General features: G+C 37.6%; 1 protein-coding gene across 2 annotated transcripts in view; it reads right to left on the bottom strand.

Moving 5' to 3' along the window:
* Positions 1–1,212: 1,212 nt before the first annotated feature.
* The window catches only part of KCTD5 (potassium channel tetramerization domain containing 5), a 27,532-nt gene continuing 10,737 nt past the window's right edge, over positions 1,213–18,007 (bottom strand). Inside the window, exons 6-7 of one of the 2 annotated variants that reach the window (XM_015876569.1) lie at positions 14,944–15,069; positions 1,213–7,509 (exon numbers count right to left, since the gene is read on the bottom strand). In XM_015876569.1, coding sequence (XP_015732055.1) covers positions 7,480–7,509; positions 14,944–15,069 — 156 coding nt within the window. In that variant the 3' untranslated portion in view covers positions 1,213–7,479. The remainder of the gene's footprint in view (positions 7,510–14,943; positions 15,070–18,007) is intronic. The other variant, XM_015876570.1, reaches the window with a different exon arrangement.

The raw sequence follows: 18,007 nt of genomic DNA, 5'->3' as shown, positions 1-18,007 counted from the left end.
GTCATCAGGCCAAAGCTCTGTGTGAAAAACCAAGGGCAGGAATTATCAAATTCTACTGATAAAGACACTATGGCGGCGATGCAGGGATGGGTGCGGAGCCTTCATGGGCTGAGGGTTTAAAGGCAGCTTAAATGAGGGTTCTAATGTGCAGCCACTCCCGTGTTTAACCAGGAGGGTGAGCCCAGTGCTCCGGCAGCTCCTTCCCTGGTTTGATTTATTTATTCTCTAAACAATCCACGCTCACATTTCAATTTAATCTCGGTTTAACTCCACAGAAACGATGGAGGAACCTTCCCCAGGTTGGTCTCAGAAAATAGAAACAAACCAGATCCTCAAAACACTTGTCGTATTCTCACCCCATCTTCATTGAGCTTCTCTCATTCAAGAGGAATTGTCTTCCCTTGGAATGAATATCTCCTTTTCCTATACATGCTTTACCCCACTGCACAGCACAATGATGCAAAATAGGATGTCTCTCTTTCTGTGGGCCCTCCTGCCCAACTTTCTTCTCTCACCCTAACGCACAAATACTTATGGCATTAGTTACTGTATTCCTTTTAACTAGTAAATGCTGGAGGAGAGATGGAGAAGAGCTGTGTACAGAAAGCATCCTGACCATCACTAATGGAAGATGTAAGGAAAACTTTAAACATGCTTTGCATTTAAAACTGATTAAAACTATTAAGATGAAATTCACCTCATTCTTAATGGTGTACCCCCCTAAGATTCCAGAATTCATTAATTGGCTTATTTACATTTCTTATTACAAAGTGTCACTTTCAGATTCATTTTTCAGATATAAGTATTTCTATTAAAAATCTACATACTGGATTCAAAAAGTAATCAGTGAGGTTAGGCAGGTTGATTTGTTAGCTCCGTGAATGAAAGAAAATATACACAAAGTCATTAATTAAAACTTGACACTCTTCTTGGTTATATACCCATCCCAGAAGGGACAATTTCCTGCTATAATGATCAGTGACTGTATAAACACAAAGGAAAATACCTTAATTTCCCAGTGGATGTACTTCCAAATAAGCACGGCTTTTTCTGTAATCAAGTCTTTGAGGAAACAGAAAAGGATTTGCTGCTTTGAATGACTACAGAGAAATAAAACATTCTGTATTTAAATGAAGTGCTACACCAGGTGTATCAGCGACTGTTACGGTCAACCTTAGGGGATTTAGAAAAGAGAGATTTAAGACATCAGACTTTAAAAGGGAAAAACAGATTTATTTCATGCAGTTTACAATATGCTAGTGTTATGAAAAGGAGGTTAAAAAAATACCCACACACATTTTTAATCGTATCTTTGTTTTAAAAATGATGGCTAACTATACCAACTTCAAATGTCTTGGGAAGCCCTAGCAGATTTTTTATCCAGAGAAACCCCCTGGATTCAATTTTTTGTCCATGTCTGTGCTAAGAGTTCTGGTCAATGCAAAGGCATTAAAACCAAATCAAAACTCAAACTTTGCTGCAGTAAGAACACTTCAGAGATAACAAATTGGCACAAAATAAAGTGTTATTGCTAATCCACTATCCAGGAAATAACATGTTGCAAGTATGGCCACTTGGATATTAACACAAACAGCTGATGCACAACTAATTGTGAGACAGGTGCTTTAAAACCAACAAAACCAACCTGCTGAATTGGGTACGTGGGCCTAGACAGAATGTAGGAAATAGATTCAGGGATTTTGTCACAGCTGGGCTCAGATGAGGCTCAGGACAGAAGCAGGCTGAGATAGTTTAGTTGCCATTTGGTACTTGTTCAGTTTGGTGATCTTGGTTCAGTTCCAGGCAGATAGGTTGGCAACGTTTTTCTTTTTTAACAGTGTCTTGGCACTTGCTTTTCTCCTAGCAAGAACGCGTGGGCCAACTTCAATTTGAGTAACGTTGTGCATGAGCTTTTGTAAAATCTTCCAAAGGAGCAAGAATCACGTACACGGGTATTTCAACTCTTACATTTCACATGGATCGGGCCTGGAAGTCTCAACAGGTTGGGTCAAGCCCTACGCTCAGCATTCCAAAGCAAGGAGAACTAGCAGAACCTTCTCCTGCCCCAGCTGCCCCCAAAGGATCAAAATAATTCTCAATAAATTGTTTTAATTATCATAATTATTAATAAACAACATCCTGAAGAGAACCCTGGAAAGAACCCAGAAGGCTCTGTTTGCAGCAGTATTTATTTACTGAACTTTTCAGAAGTTTATACCTTGGTAGATCTTGCAACAGTGAAGGACAGCTAAGCTGCAATGAAACATTCAGCATCAATTTCCTGGCACAGAGTCTTCCTCAAAGTCTCTCTGTTGGCAGTTCTGTTCACAACAGCTGTTAGATTTCAACATGGGCAATAATAAAGTGGTGGGCAAATGTGCTGTCATCTCTACTGTACTCCTTACCAAGAGGGATACTGAAATTCCAAACAAGATACGAATGCAATTATATCTGCAATTGGTTACATCTGCAATTTCTAAAAACGATTTTAGAGTCTGAGTTAGAAAAAAAAACTAGCTGCTTTTTAGAAATTATTTATGTCTCTAGAACCTCAAATTAGCCCTGGACAGTATTTTAGCCCTTAGGATTTCCGCAGTGAAAATGAAAAGAGTTCCTTCTTTCACGCAAACCGAACAATAAAATAAGACCTATTTAGCCCTTTGAAGCCTCAGTCCTGTAAGAAGCCTTTAAAGACAGCTCCTGATTGTTGTGAGCCAAAAGAAAGAACAATTATATTACACTGAGTCCAGGCAGCTTTCTACATTTCTTTTTCAAACTGAATATTCATCCTATTTTAAGAATCAATAATCCTACTCACAAACCCAGGTAAAATCCTGAGATTGTCCTTAAAGCTGCAAATAACTGCAGTCTAAAGAATAGTGAAGCAAACAGGCAGCTTCCTATATATATCTCAAAATGTCTGTGTTAGGAAAGACACTTCACCAGAGACCCCTGGAAGTTTTAATCCCACTGTCCTGAGATAACAGGTACTGCTAAAGGCAAAGCAAAATCCCATCTCTGTTTCAAGGACCCCAACTTTCAGGGCTGATTGAAGAAGTTAATTCAAAAAATTCAACAGAGATTGTTGATGCTGAAAGAGAGATTAAAATAGGAGAATGACGCTTTCTTGTTTTATTGCATTTTAAGGGAACAAAATGCCGAGTTTCATCTCCAGACTCTCTTTTTTTCCCTTGGCTTTGATCCCCAAGAAAAGCCCAGTTCTTAGCAGTTCTCCCAGTACATCTCAATGAATGCATTCCAGCCTACCTGAACAACTGGACAACACACATTATAATGCATTCCTACACAACTGCATTCACTCACAAATTTTTGCATTCTAAGTTCATTTTTATAATACTAATGAAACAGCAATTTGTCAATGATATGAGTTGTGTTACCGCTCAAGAAGAGACTGAAACTTCCAGCAACCTCAACAGATGTTCATGGAATGCAGTGTTCTGCTCTGAGAATCAGCTTTCTGAAAATATCATCATCCCACTCAACAGACCTGCTCCCTGAGCAAGTGCCTTTTCTTTTGTTTAATCTGTTAGAATTTATTTTTCTCCTAAAAAAAAAAAAAGTCCCACTCTCTGAGAAAGAGGAGATTGAATCAAGTTCTGGTATCTCCAGGAAATAATCCCTGTTTCTCATCAGTCATAATTGCATTGAAACACTGCTGGAAATTGGAGCTATGCAACTACTATCTTAATAAAGTCTGAAGAGAAAAAGCTGGATGGATATCCTGAGCTCAGTTTCTTCAAGAATATGTTTTACTAATGCTCAGGTGGGAAGATGAAACAGTTCCCAGAAACTGTTATCAGGACTAGAAGCCTACTGAATCTGAAAAAACAAAACCAACAACGTTTTCCAGATGTTCCAAGTATATGATTCTGAAGACTGAAAGTTCAGTAGGTGACCAGGCCTGTGACACACGTCTCTGTGGGATAACAAACTGTAGTTATCCATAACCCTCAGAAACCCCACAGTAAGTAAGAGAAAATTCCAGGTAAAGTTTTGCTAAAAAAACCTCAGTTTCACACACACTGTGGGACCTGCTGAGTCAGAACATACTTTTGGACAGTTCCATTCACAACTTCGCAGCCTCAGAACGACTTGTTTGTCACAGATAAACTCTGATTCAGTTGCTGCCTGAAGAAACTCAAAAGTGTTTGACATAAAAATCAGTCATCTCCAATATTAAAAAAAAACAAACAGCCTGTTTCCTATCTTAAATAAAGGAATATAGTAAGTATGGACTTCTTGGTTCTACAACAAGAAATCCATCATGCAATAAAAGTCTCTAAGAAACGCCTCTAAAAATCCACTATGATCTACTGAAGTGACCTCCTTCTCCATGAGCAACATAGCAAACCATCGTCCTGAATATTCATAGAGTGAAAGCGTGGGAAGCTAAATCTTTCACAGAACTTAAATTTCATGAGAGGTTACCTTATCTAACTGTATATGTTTCATACCTCTCCCTTCCTACTTTCTTCCTTCATCAATCTCTCCATGCTCAAAACCCTAAATCCTAACTTGGAATACTGTTTTAATGTAAAGAGAGAGAAGCTGGGAAAAATCCAGAGCTCACCTCATGCTTTTTTTTTTTTTTTTTTTCAAAACAGCTTTTGAAATACAACCTCAGCATCAGTTTTACATAGTCATGAACAGCTGGCTTAAGTGAACACACCTCAAAAGACAGAAAAGAAACAAAGGACGCCAGCTTAAATGACGTCCGTCCATTACCTCATCCTGCAAGATGTTTATGTATGAAAAATGTGATGTAGATTGGACTCCAATGCAAAAAAAAGAAAAAAAAAAAAGCCCCCTACTGTAGCTAACTGTACTTGGAATTACAAGAGTCAAATAAAAAACCTTCTTTAGGGATTGATTCTTAATGCCTTGAAAAAGGCGCATGATTGCACTTCCATCTATCTGAAAGCCTCAGATGTTCACAAAAGAAATCAACAGCAAGAACAGGAAAGTAGGTAGTTCAGGTGTTTTCAAGCAATAGCACATACAAAATAATTTACAAGGTACCTGCCTTTTTTTTTTCTTTTTTTTTTTTCTTTTTTTTTTGCTTAAAATCTCCATGAGGTATTGGAAACAAAGTGCAAAATGATTAACCACCACTTTTCCCAAATTTGCTACAACAGGGATAGAATGTAAACTGGAGAGCAGGTAATCTCAACGTAAAAGCATGTTTTAAAACTGAAAAAAAAATCCAGTGAAAAAACATACTTGGGAAAAAATAAACAACCCTTTTCCGTACTCTTGAGTTTGTTCGACTGGCTCAGTTTGTTACTTATGTTTTGCTGCTGCCGCTCTTGAAGATCTCACCTTGTGAAATAAAATACTCTGTCTTTTGAGAGTTAAATAAGAGACAATGGAAGTGCAGATTTAGAAGGATTATTATGCAGATATTTTGGGCATTAGAATACACGTGCGCCAATGCCACATTGCTCTGCAAAGCTCATCAAGAAAACCTGGTCGGCTGCAATTCCATGAGCTGTAGAGCTCAGAGAATATGGTGGAGTCATGCTGTTTAAAAACACAGTGACTACTGCAGCAGAGGAAATGCTTTAATATGTAGATAACACAGACAATATTTAGGCTTATTTTCAGATACACAAGATAATCTGTTACTATTTATGGGAACCTTGGGTGCTAAATTTAAGCTGATAAAATATGGGTGCCTAAAAAAGTATAAAAGTATAAACATTTTCCCCTACACAATTACATTTTTAGTAAATTCAATTCAGTTTGAACATCTTTAAAAAAGACAAACATTGTATGTGTTGTTGTGGAGGGGCCAGCAGCTTTCAGTGCAGACCACATCCAAGTGGCAAAATGCATTACAAACCCTTTCAAGCATTAGATGCATGGACAAAACGTTTAGCTCATTGTTTAACCAGCTTAGTAGAAATTTTTTTGTTTTTGTTTTTTTACAAATTCTGCCAAACTTCTATCAATGTATATTAACTCTTTTTTGGTTGTTTTTGTTTTCTTTTTTTTTTTTTTTAGAAAAAAAAAGGGTAGGCCTTAGGTGCTTGATAATCAGGCATTCATGTAAAGGATTACCTAGAGTACACGCATAAGTCCTGAAGTTACTGAGAATTAAAACAAATGCCTTTAGAATTCAAAGTGATTTTATAACTCTTCAAAACTCCCTTCCACTGCTTTCAGCTACATGTGTCAATGAAGCTGAGTTTTATACTGTCAATATCATTAAGTGTTTTAAAGACGTGAAAGATTTTTCTCAAAACATAGTGTACTAAAAAGCTCCAGTCTTGTGTATTAGCCTTCATCCAGGACACAAACCAATCAAGCTGAACCAGATGTCTTCAAAGTGTTCTTTAACTGCATAGTTGCAACAGTACAGAAAGATTGATTATGGTTATCTTGAATGTCTGATTTTTCAATATTTCAAGAAGTTTTTCAATTGCACAAGCTCGTGTTCATGCTCAATGTTGATTTTTATCCCAGTCACATGGACAGGGATCTAGGACCAGCCAGCCCAACTTCCATAACCTCCAGCTCTTGAAAAATCTCTACCATAATCCACTGTTATCAATACTTACAGGAATTTTAGAAGTACAAGCACAAATATGAATACTAACATCTCAAAAGAAATAAAATTTTCTGTTGTTCATCATAAGTGAATTTCGATTCCCCTTCCAAACATCTGTCTAAGACTGGAGCGTGACTTTTACAGGAGGAGACTGTTTTGTCAGAAGGAACATCAAGAGTGACTCAGATGAAGGCCATTTTCTCTGAGTATAGTCTTCCCTTTGGGTATTAACGTACGCTATAAACCCAGTCAATATATACAAACCTTCCTTTGAAGAAAACCTTTGTTGTGTAACTTTTTACGTGCTAGTTTCAGTTGATCTCCTAGGCTGTTCTTACCTAATAGAATATGTTGCAGTGCCATAAGGAATGTGCAGTGTGAGACAGTCAGCTGGGGCTGTCACTGATGCTGTCACTGATTCTGAAACAATATAGGCCCAAATATTTTCATTTGTGGGCTGTAATGTGTGTGTGTGTGTGTGTGTGTGTGTGTAGCACCAATTCCATTGTCTTTTAAATGTTTACAATTATTAGTAGGAAAATCTCTGCTAACTGATCAACATTGGGTCATCCAGCACCAAGCATTAAGTGCTACATGTCTCAGAGGAAAATATGAGTGCGTGGTTATTTCTTTTCAGATGGCCAGTGTTGGATAGCCCATAAGAGAGTACAACCATGCACTACAACCAAAACTTAAAACACACTCCCACACCATCTATTCCCATTAAGTAATCTTACAACGCGTTAAGCCAGTTGACACCAGCTTATAGGCAAAAATGGTTGAACCCAGATCAACAGAAAATTGTCTAAATCAGATTTTTTTTGTCTTTTGCAGCCAAGCCTCTTCAATGTGACAACTCACTGCATCTTGGAATAAACAAGAAAAAACTTCACCCTCCAATACTGTCTTCACATCCTGGATCCTCGTTCTTGCAAAATCTGTAAGAGGCAAATAAAAATTCTATAAATGAAAATGTATGTAGTGTCATTCCTCAAGTATGGAGGACAAAGAACAACATAATGACTACTACAGATAACTGACATCAATTTTTTAAGAAGCTGGTTCAAAGACCTTCCTGAAGCCTGTGCTTTAAGACTGAAAAAAAAAGGAAGATTAATACATACCATATTTACTGTCAAACATTGTGAAAACACATGCACATCACTGCTAGTAACAGAGTCTAATTAATATAGCCAAAGCTTAAGGGTTGGGAGATGTAAGAAGTAAACCATTTCAGCCTCACTGTTGTTCTAAATTTACTTAGGTGTTGTATGGTAAATGAACTCAGATACTTCATTGAAAATGAGGATGCAATCTTAATTTTTTCCCACTATTGAAAAACGTCCTTAACTCTTGAAAGCTTCGGCTGCAAACTGCATCCTCTGAAAACATGAATTAGCAATTCAAAACGTGCACGAAGGACAGAGTGAGTGAGATGATGCAGACAGCTTCCAAAGACTAAGGGTACAAGTTGACAAGAATCTAATCTACATTTGAAACAGATGCCCAGACTTGATGTTTTGCATGAACTACATGTCACCAACTAGATTTCTTCATAGATGCTTACTATGCTGCTCAGAAACACAAAGCTCATCAGTTGGATTGACCAGCTATAGGAAAATAAATCCTACTTTATGACAACAATTTTAATATATTTTCACATGAATATTGTTTGCTTCTGCAATTTCTCACAAGTTGGTTAAGCATTCTAGGCCACAGGAAAACTGCTTCTGTAGAGACAGGACGTGGCACACTGCCATCTCACACATTACTTTGTCCATCATTATCCTCTGAATGATCCAAGACAAGGAATTGAGAAGCACTGCAGCTTTTGACCTCATGAGCAGGAATGAATTTCTCACAAATTCCAGTTGTTACTACAGAAGTGAGATTAAAATGATTATTTTTTTTTTTCCTAAAAGCAGTTGGTTTGTTTAATATTCACTTTAAAAGGTGCATATTAAATTCACGGGCTGAAGTCTTTTTTTCCTTTTCTATTTTGATTCTCTTCAGCACCTCCAGTGAAGGATCCAAATCTTAGTATTGATTCCAGGCAAGAACATTTCTCACAGTGCTACTCTAACCTGAGTGGCAAACAGGAGTAACCAGGTCAGCTCTGAGGCTGCCTAGTTCCACAGGGGAGCCTTCAAGCAAAGGCAGAACCAGTCATGTCTGAGGTAAAAAAAAAACCCTACTAAATAAAGCTTCAAATGTACTGAGGACAAATAAGAGCATTCATCCAGAAATTAAACTATCTCTAACAATCTCCCTTTTCTCTTAATTCTTGTCTGTTTTCTAAGTACTGGGAATGGCTCTTGATTGCAAACGCTGAAAGAAAGCAAAGGCACAGCATGGGAAACAGCATGGCTGTCTTTGATATACAGTTTCTTTCCATGATGATTTGAGTTTAATGCCATATTATAACAAATATCATGCCAATAACTGAGAAACACATTCCACCCCAAACAATTCACAGAATCTGACAACTCACACAATCTTTGTGCCTGTTGGGTAAAAACTGGCAACCACTTAACACAGCATGCCAACTCCATATATTGTTTCAGATGAAAGAGTCCAGGTATTTGGTTCCTTTTAAATATTGTTTGAATGTTGAGAATTGAACAAACCAGCCTCTATCAGTCATCAAGCCCAATTTGCCTTTTTCACAGTGTCTACAGTCATAGAATCACAGAATCATTTGAGTCTGAAGAAACCCTAAATGATTATCTAGACCAATTCCCCAGTCAAGCAGGGTCTTGTTCTGCTTTGCACAACTCCATGGGGACTTTTCTTTTAGGACCGGAGTTCATAAAGGCCCCCCCACCACTCGTTCAGAGACAGTTTGATGTTCACTTCAAAATTAAAAAACAAGTTTATTTTTTAACTCCATTTTATCACTTGCTCACTGAAATCCATGCAGTGTCTTACTTTGTGGTTACAAAAATCTGTTTCATTTGCAAGTCAGACAGTATTATTTCATTAGGAAAACAGATGACAATGCAGGATCTTCGATACATTTCCATACAGGAAGATGCTCCTGATGGACTTTGATATGTTTTAGTGCAAACAGAGCCTATTTCAGGAGGAAGAATTTACTGTGTGTACTAAACAAAAAGCATTTCACACTGAACTGTAGGGAAGATACAAGTGTGTTCTGCAAAGAAGAGAGAAGCCTTGAAAATTGCTCAGTAGCTACTAAAAAGACATTCAAATGGGATTAGACAGAGAAAACAAAAGTCACTGATACCTATGTGATGCAGTGACCTGTACGTAGGCTTAAAGCCAAAAAAATTAAAAAATAAAATAAAAAGCTAACTGCAAGCTGGGGAAATGTATCAGGAGTTAATTGGATATATGCTTATTACTTAATCTCTTTCCTTAAGTATTCACAGTGGATTGTAGCTAAGAAGCCCACACAGTGCATAATAGTCTGATGCAGCAATTCTAGCCAGCGAGGCCAAAAACATGGCTGAAACAAACACCAGTGCAGTTAGAAAACATTACTGCATCTACTCACTTTATGAGTACATTAATGTCCCATCTAAAATACAACATTTGACTTCATTCTTTCCTTAAAGAATACTCTGACATTTAATGGAGTTAGAACTACTTTTTGTGAACTTCAAGAACACATACAGTAAGATAAAGATAAGCCAGATCTGGCTGTTCAACTTGGCACAGTTGGTTGAGACAATAAATCCAAAATCAAGTAGAAAATTCCATCAGATCAGGCAATATTTTAATATGCTTTGCTTCATGCTTTTCTGGTAACCCCTATTTTTATTCAAGAGAAAGTGATTTCTGATCAGCAGGCTCTCAAGAGAGAGGTGTTCCATCCACCTCTGTTTAGCAGCTGGGTGAAGGAGGATCTTCTATAGTCACGGCACAGTGATTTTGTCCAAAGAAGGAAAGAAATTTGAACTGAATTTGAATTTCAATTATCAAGAATTCTACCAAAATTGGTCTTACTTACTAATTGCTCAAAGGATGACTGACTCCATTCTGCAATTTGAATTTCCTCCTTTTCTCCTGAAAATAAGATGTCGATGAGGTGGTGGCTATCTGGGCAAGAACGCTGAGAGAAGACACCTCAACAACAGTAGAGGTAACTAACATTTGAAAATGACTTAGAAGATCTGCCACAACTGCTGGTCGCTAGGACTGAGGGGTATTTCTGGAGCAGAAAGTTTTCATGTAAGGACGTGATCTATTACCTAAACTTGCACTGATAATGCTCCTTTGTCTTTACTCTTCAAACCTCATGTACTCAGAATATTCCTACTTTTCATGCTTCTGCTCTGTTTTTTCTCCCGGTGATCTCAGCAATGCTGAATAAACTCAGTTTCTAAGGGTCTGAATGTGACAGCTTCTGAGATAAGTAGAACGCAAGACCCATTTCCTCCCACTCAGAATGGATCTGCTGCAGATGGAGTAGCATCTTAAGAGATTTTCTGTCTCCTGGGTAGCTTAAAAATCCAGCATTCCATCAAAAAGATCCAGCAATTCCATCAAAAGACCAATTTATTTTCTTTCAATAAAGCTTCATATTTGATCCATTCCTTGCAGCCATTTTGTAAGAATAAGATCTTTTGCCAAGCCCACCTCAGCAGTGTTTCCTGTCAGCGTCAGGTAAGATAATAATCACAGGCAGAGACTGATTTGGGTTGGAAGAGACCTTACAGATCACCTAGTTACAACTCGCTGTAACGTAGCTTCCTCCTCATCTGTGCAAAAACAACATTTCAGAAACACTTCTGTGCAACTTCTATGTTGTTCCAGCAGCGACTTGTTAAGCACCTCTATCTTCAGCAAGACATCAAATTACAGTGAGAAGGAACTAATCCCTCTGTGTGTGACAAAGATAACAGTACATTAAGATCACATAATCTGTTTGTATTTGCTAAGTCTTGATTCAAAAACAGTAAGTTTCAAAATTACCAGATATTTTGACTATGCTGTACTTCAGTTAAGTTTGTGAGCATACTGCCAGATCAGGTGTTCACTGTAAACTTACTCTGTAAATTTGTATCAGATGCTCCTACACACACAGAGTAATTGACAGAAAAGATGTCAAGACCAATTCTGGCCCTAGAGCATTTTCCCATATGGTCTACATGAGGCACTTCTTCTCTTAGCGTACCTTTAAAGGATATCATCATACTACAGCTGTTAACAGCCACATTCATTGTCAAAGAGCCAACATACAGAACAGGTATTCTGCTTCTGCTAACCAGGCCACAACTATAATCACAAACAAATACACCACTAGGACCAGCCAAAGGATAGCACTACTAGGGACAGGAATTGGTGGGGCAGAAAAGCATCTGGGTAAAATCCTACGGCAGCCAGTGCTCACCGTGACATTTACACTTAATCTGAGTCATTCATATCGTAATCCGTTTCTTCATCTTCACTCTGAGTGGCATGCAGCATGCAGCAAGTATAGAGAAAGGAAAGGAAAAGAAAAGATTGCAAGTGAGTCAGAGCTGCAACAAAGTACAGTCCACTTAGACTTGAAGCATTGGACAATGGCACTAATTTACTTTTATTTGGGACCCCCACTCTTCTTAAGAAAGCATGGGAGCAGACTATTTCAAGCAGGAACACTATGGATTTCATGAAAACGTTCTCTCCCAAATGTCCTTAAATCAGCAGACAGAAGTCAAAAGTGCCACACAATGTAATAACAGGGACCTTAAGGACATAGAAAATTTAAATAATCCAAAGTTGGTACCTTAGCTTCCCCACAGACAGGGAAGGTTAGCACTTGAAAATCAAATGTTGGATATAGATGATATGACCAAAGCCTGTTCATTACAGGTACATAAACTGAAAGAGCAAAGTAACTGTGGGAACACAGGCTATCTTCCAGTAGTGTCATAGCTACCTGTAAAGACCACTGAAACAATTTATGTCACTGTTCCAAATGGGGTTATATTCCCTCTCTCAGCCATATTAGAAGGCTGCAAAAGAATCAACTGCTGACAGAACTAAGAAAAGCAGGTGCTTAAATACACCCCAAGATGGACATCTTGCTGCCTGTTACATAGTTTTGTTGGTCATTTTTGTTTTTTACTGCAATTTGACCAGGCAATTTTTTCCTTAAAAATGCCAATCATGGCATTTTTCATGCTAAAATTACTCCTCTGTGGAAAATACACACTACAGGACTGATCATTTTTGCACTTCCTAACCACTAGTGCTTCATAGCACAGCAAATTTTCAATTATCTTTCTACACATTACATCAACAAAACAATGCATTATGCTTTATACATGCTGGAGGTTCACCAACATGTAGTTAAGTGGAGTACAGGTTTGAGAGATAGTAAAGTCTGCATAGAACGCTCATGGCGAGTGTGGTGGAATCACATGTTTCAAGATTTTAATTTCTAATGTTTCTCTGTTCCAACCCATCTATGCAAGCTGTTTTCCATCAAACAACTCTAAGAAGGGATGAGGTGACACTGGATTACACATAGTATCGGATATGCTTTTTCTATTTTGAAAGTTCACTACTGTTAATTAAAATCAAAGTGCGTGTCACAAGACATTACGTACTGGTGCTTTTTTGCTTTAATTAGGAGGTCTTTCTCATAGTTTCTAAACATCAGCCTCAGGATGTGATTCGCCTCACTCTGTATATATCACTGGATACCCTAATTTCAATCATATGAACTTCCCAAGGACCAACTCAGCCACTACTGAACAGACCATAGACTGGAAGTTTAAAGCTGACTAAGCAGGGAGCTACTGAGACAACAGCTCCCAAGGACCAGTCCAAATTTCTCCACAACACAGTCAGAAACCTCCCAACCAAAAAGGAATTCCTCCCCTCAAGCCCTGATAAAACATCCAGCTGTAAGATATATAGCATAAAAATAAATAAAAAAGATTATTCAAGTATTGCCATTTACTGCTAGCAACAGTTCAACTCTTCCAGGACAAAAGGAGTGACTATTTAGATCTTCAAATAAAAATGAGCAATAATTCTCATACCAAGAAGTATTTAAACAGAGAAGTCTAAGATTTAGCATCTCTCAGAGCTACTAATTGTACAGCAGTTGTTCTGTGCCCTGAACAAGTTTATCTATTCAGGTGTTGACAGTTTGGTTTGATGATATTTTCTACTATGTGAAGGATGTGATGCAACTCTGGCAACTTCTGAAGCTCCCTGAGTACGTACCACAAATTCTTAGGAAGATGTACATCAGGTTCAAGAATTCCACTTTTCATTCCAGGCACATATCCCAGCCCTAAACTACTGCCACACTCCTCCTTGCCGACTCTTTTTTTTCCTGAAGCATTCTGACAAAAGCAGAACTTGATTATGTTAATCCCTCTTTGGAAGTTTTATCTCAACAGAGAGAAAATAGTAGAAATCAATAATTTCACTAAATATATACTTTTAAAATGTACTTTTAAAATGTAATTTGCAAAAATGTCTCCACATATGTAGCAGCAAAACAAAGTTACACAGCACAGAAAGTAGAGAGGTTCAGCCTATTTGGGGTCACAATGCCAAAGACCCAGATTGCTTTTCAGCATTATTTCAAGATTTATTCACTTAAAGGTGATTCTTGGAAAAGCAATCAGCGATATTTTACCATCTCCCATTTAAACACACCACATGAAAAGTTTTCACGCCAACTACAGAAGTACTCTGTTTATCCATAGTCATTTTCTCTTACAAAGCAACTGCACCATGATAAAAACAGTCCAATATGCACAGAATAACACACATCACATTCAAAACTCATCTGCCTTCTTACTTTCAGTTGCACCTTTACATTTTATCTTTGTACAAACTCTGAAAGACAATTGATGAAAATGCCTGGATATTGTGCCCACTGCAATCTTTCTATACAACTAGTTATAAAAAGGAAGGAGAGCTGGAGGGAAACACATAAATAAGCTATCAACTATCTTCATTTTTTAATGTACTGCACCATTACTCAAAGATGCCACATTAAAATTCCCATTCGTGATTGTAAGATTTCTTCAATTGAGCTCAAGCAAGAAGAATATTTTTCAACTGAGACACTGAAAGAATGAGGAATTATTCAAATGCATAAGAAAAAAAAAATGCAGATTCTCAACCGTAAACAGCAAATATCTGTTAGTACTCAAAAAACAGGACAGGCATCAGGAACAGTACAGCTATTCCATTGAAAGAAGCTATCTGGTGTAACAGATACTGCTGACTGTGCCATTTACACTCTCTTGTACAACCAACAGGGAACCACTACTTCCTTGAAGGAGGGAAAAAAAGTTAAGTAAAGAATGGCTCATAAGAAAGGTATGCCTTGCATTACTCGGCAAAGCCTATGCTATGCTGACACCATCTCTTTTCTCCAATATATAGTAACTTACCTTTGCTTTTTCACTGGGTTCACTGGTTGTGCCGTAGGGAGTGTTATGCAATTCCTTTGAGACAACACACAGAAATTCAGCCTGATCTTCATTGCCATAGTTATAGGAAGAACCGATACTGACCAGCTGAAAGATGAAAGAAAGAATCACTTGCATTTCTATGTAAAACAAACCCCACAACTTTGCATTCCTCACTGTTCACACTGATGGCTGTGCCTGAAGCATTAAATCTCCATTTCAATGCAAATACATTTTGATGTTGACAAATACACTGACACTCTGATGGTAAGATAAACATAGCTTTTCTTTTTAAACATTTACAGAATTAATGGCTCACAATTATGATTTTATTGTCAAACAAAAGGCTACAGAGTCAGGCCAGAGGAAGAGCAGCCCGTCCCCTGTTCCTCTTATTTAATGGAAACCTTCCCATCCTCCAAAGTTAATTTTTAAAAACTTATATATTGTGTCTTAACCGGCACAATTTAGCACATAAAAGGCTGCATGCAGGAAGCACTTTAGCCAGGAAGGATAACTACCACTTCACTTATAGAACAACAGCACTTCTACTAAAACACCTTCTGAGTGGACAGCATCAAAATTTGTCCCTGATTGGAAAACAGAAAGATACAGCATGTTGGGACACTACGATTAACGTCTGAAATCCATGTGCATGGCTGCAAGGAAGTGATTTTAGGAAGGACTATAGGTGGAAGCAGTGTATAATGAAATGATTTATAAGCTTCTGCAAGTTTTGATATTGAATGATGAATTACAATTTACTGAGAATGAGGGATATGCTAAACATCAGTATTACCTCATATACAATATGTTTATCAAATAGCATAAATATCATAGAATCACAAGGTTGGAAAGGACCTACAAGTCCAACCATCCTCCCATCACCACTGCTACCACAAGCCACTAAACCATATCTTGTAGCTCCTCATCCAGATGCCCCTCAAACATTTATATAAGTTTCATATACCTTGTCTTACCTTACACACAGTACACCTGCCTAATACTCAAAGCTTTACACAGCCTGCCTTTCCCAGCCAGAATCAATTCTGATGAAGCTGATTCAGTTTTTCAAAAAGATTTATTTCAAAGCCATGACAAGGTAATGTACGGTGCTATAATTACTTACACAGATCAAGCACCTAAAAATCAAACTGTTTCAGAAACACTGCAATACCATTACCAAAACTATACTACATCTACCTGCCAAACCACCACAGACATGTAATAAGGCTGCCCTATTCCTCAGACTCCATTATATAGGAGTGGGGCAGACTCCATTATATAGGAGCTAGGAACAGCCCCACAGAAAAGGCTTGACTTGTTTTTTTCTTTTTTAGATGAACAACATTTGAAAAACTGTGGTTATTTGTCTAAAAACAAATGTATCTCCATCAGTCTGGCAGGGTACCACAGAGAATAAGACTGAACTTAAGGCATGCTTAAGGCACGATTCCCCTAACAAAGTGAAAGGCAGACCATGGTTAAAAGCAGCTTCCACCTCAGGAGAAAATAAAGCCTAATTGTAATTTTAAGGAGAGAGCGGAGATAGATATTCAGCTGTTCCAGCACTCTGCTAAGACAAACAAGCAAGAGCATCCACAGACTGACAAAGCCAGTATCCAGAAGAGCATCAGACAGCATCTCTGCAGAATGAAACAACTTGTGAGGCCCAGACAGTTGGATCTAAGCCTGTTGAAGTGGTATAGAGTTTGGTCTATGAATTATGTATCAATTAAGTACTACATAATACAAGTAGGGCAACTACTTCAATTATTGTTGAATCTTAAACAGTATGTTCAAGTCACTTGCAGATCAGAACACATTCAAAAAGCTGGGTACATGTTTAAATAAATAATTAACTTGTGATGAAGAGAAATGTGAAGTATAATATTTAAGTATACGACTTTATCATGTAGTGAATTTTTCTTCTAGCAAAATGGCAAGAACTTGATATCAGATAAGCTATGACAACAGCTGAAATGATCCCATCAGAAGTAGTTACTACTTATTGACACACAACAGTAATAAACAATCTCTGTGACAGACATGATAAAAGATGCAAACATCACCCAAATCTTCAGTCCTGATTCAACTAGGCTGACAATTCCTCAGTTGATAGCTACTGAAATTCCCATTAATGCTTCATAATTCAAATTAGATGACCTTTTACACGTAAGTCTCTTATGGAGATGTGGCAGACTGACTGATCATTAGCTAGATGAACAATATTGAGGTTGTTCAGTGCAATAGATCTAAATGATTTTTTGCCATTATTAAATAGCTGGTGCATTTAAAGACAAAGTTTGTTTTGCAATATTAAAGACAAGTGCTTCAAAACTCCAGTTTGCTATACTCTTAAAAAACAGTTCCTTATGTCTTCAACTAATACCTATTTTTTACTTTGAGCTCTCCACAGCATGAACATATGAATAATGTCATGCTGCCTACACTCTACACATCCTTAGCAATACATCATATTTCCTACTCAGTTCTGGAAAGCCTGCAAACTTAGTGCATTAATTCCACATTCCAAAAGTTACCTGTGCAACTCTAAGAAATAGATATTGCATGACACCTTAAAAGTAGATTCCTAAATACACCCAGGCAGTAGTCCAGGTTTGAAATGAAAAATTGCAAGGCCAAGTGACCATGTAATAGGCAAGGTCCTGCTCATAACTCATTTCACAGCCATATTATCTTATGATGTTATGCTAATCTTTTAGACTGACTAACCATATATATATATATATATATATATATATATATATATATACATATATATATATATACACGTATTGCACTGATTAAAAATTCTGTAGAACACCAGGTCCTCAAATCAATTCACATAACACTCTGAAACAAAGCATAGCTATGTAAAGAGCTGGGATCTGCCTCCAGTGCTAATGGCCAGCAAAACAAATCCCTCCCCAACTCCAGAACACTGGGAAGTAGCACAGTGATTAAAAAAGCAGTGACCTGAGAATAAGGAGAGAGGGAAGGATGAGACAGCCTAAAAAGTAAATGAGACACTGTTGCTATTCAT

Source organism: Coturnix japonica, chromosome 14 (genome assembly GCF_001577835.2).
Source record: "Coturnix japonica isolate 7356 chromosome 14, Coturnix japonica 2.1, whole genome shotgun sequence".
NCBI classification, from domain to species: domain Eukaryota; kingdom Metazoa; phylum Chordata; class Aves; order Galliformes; family Phasianidae; genus Coturnix; species Coturnix japonica.
The sequence above is the reverse complement of the archived record's forward strand: the minus strand, read 5'-3'. Positions and strand labels throughout refer to the sequence as shown.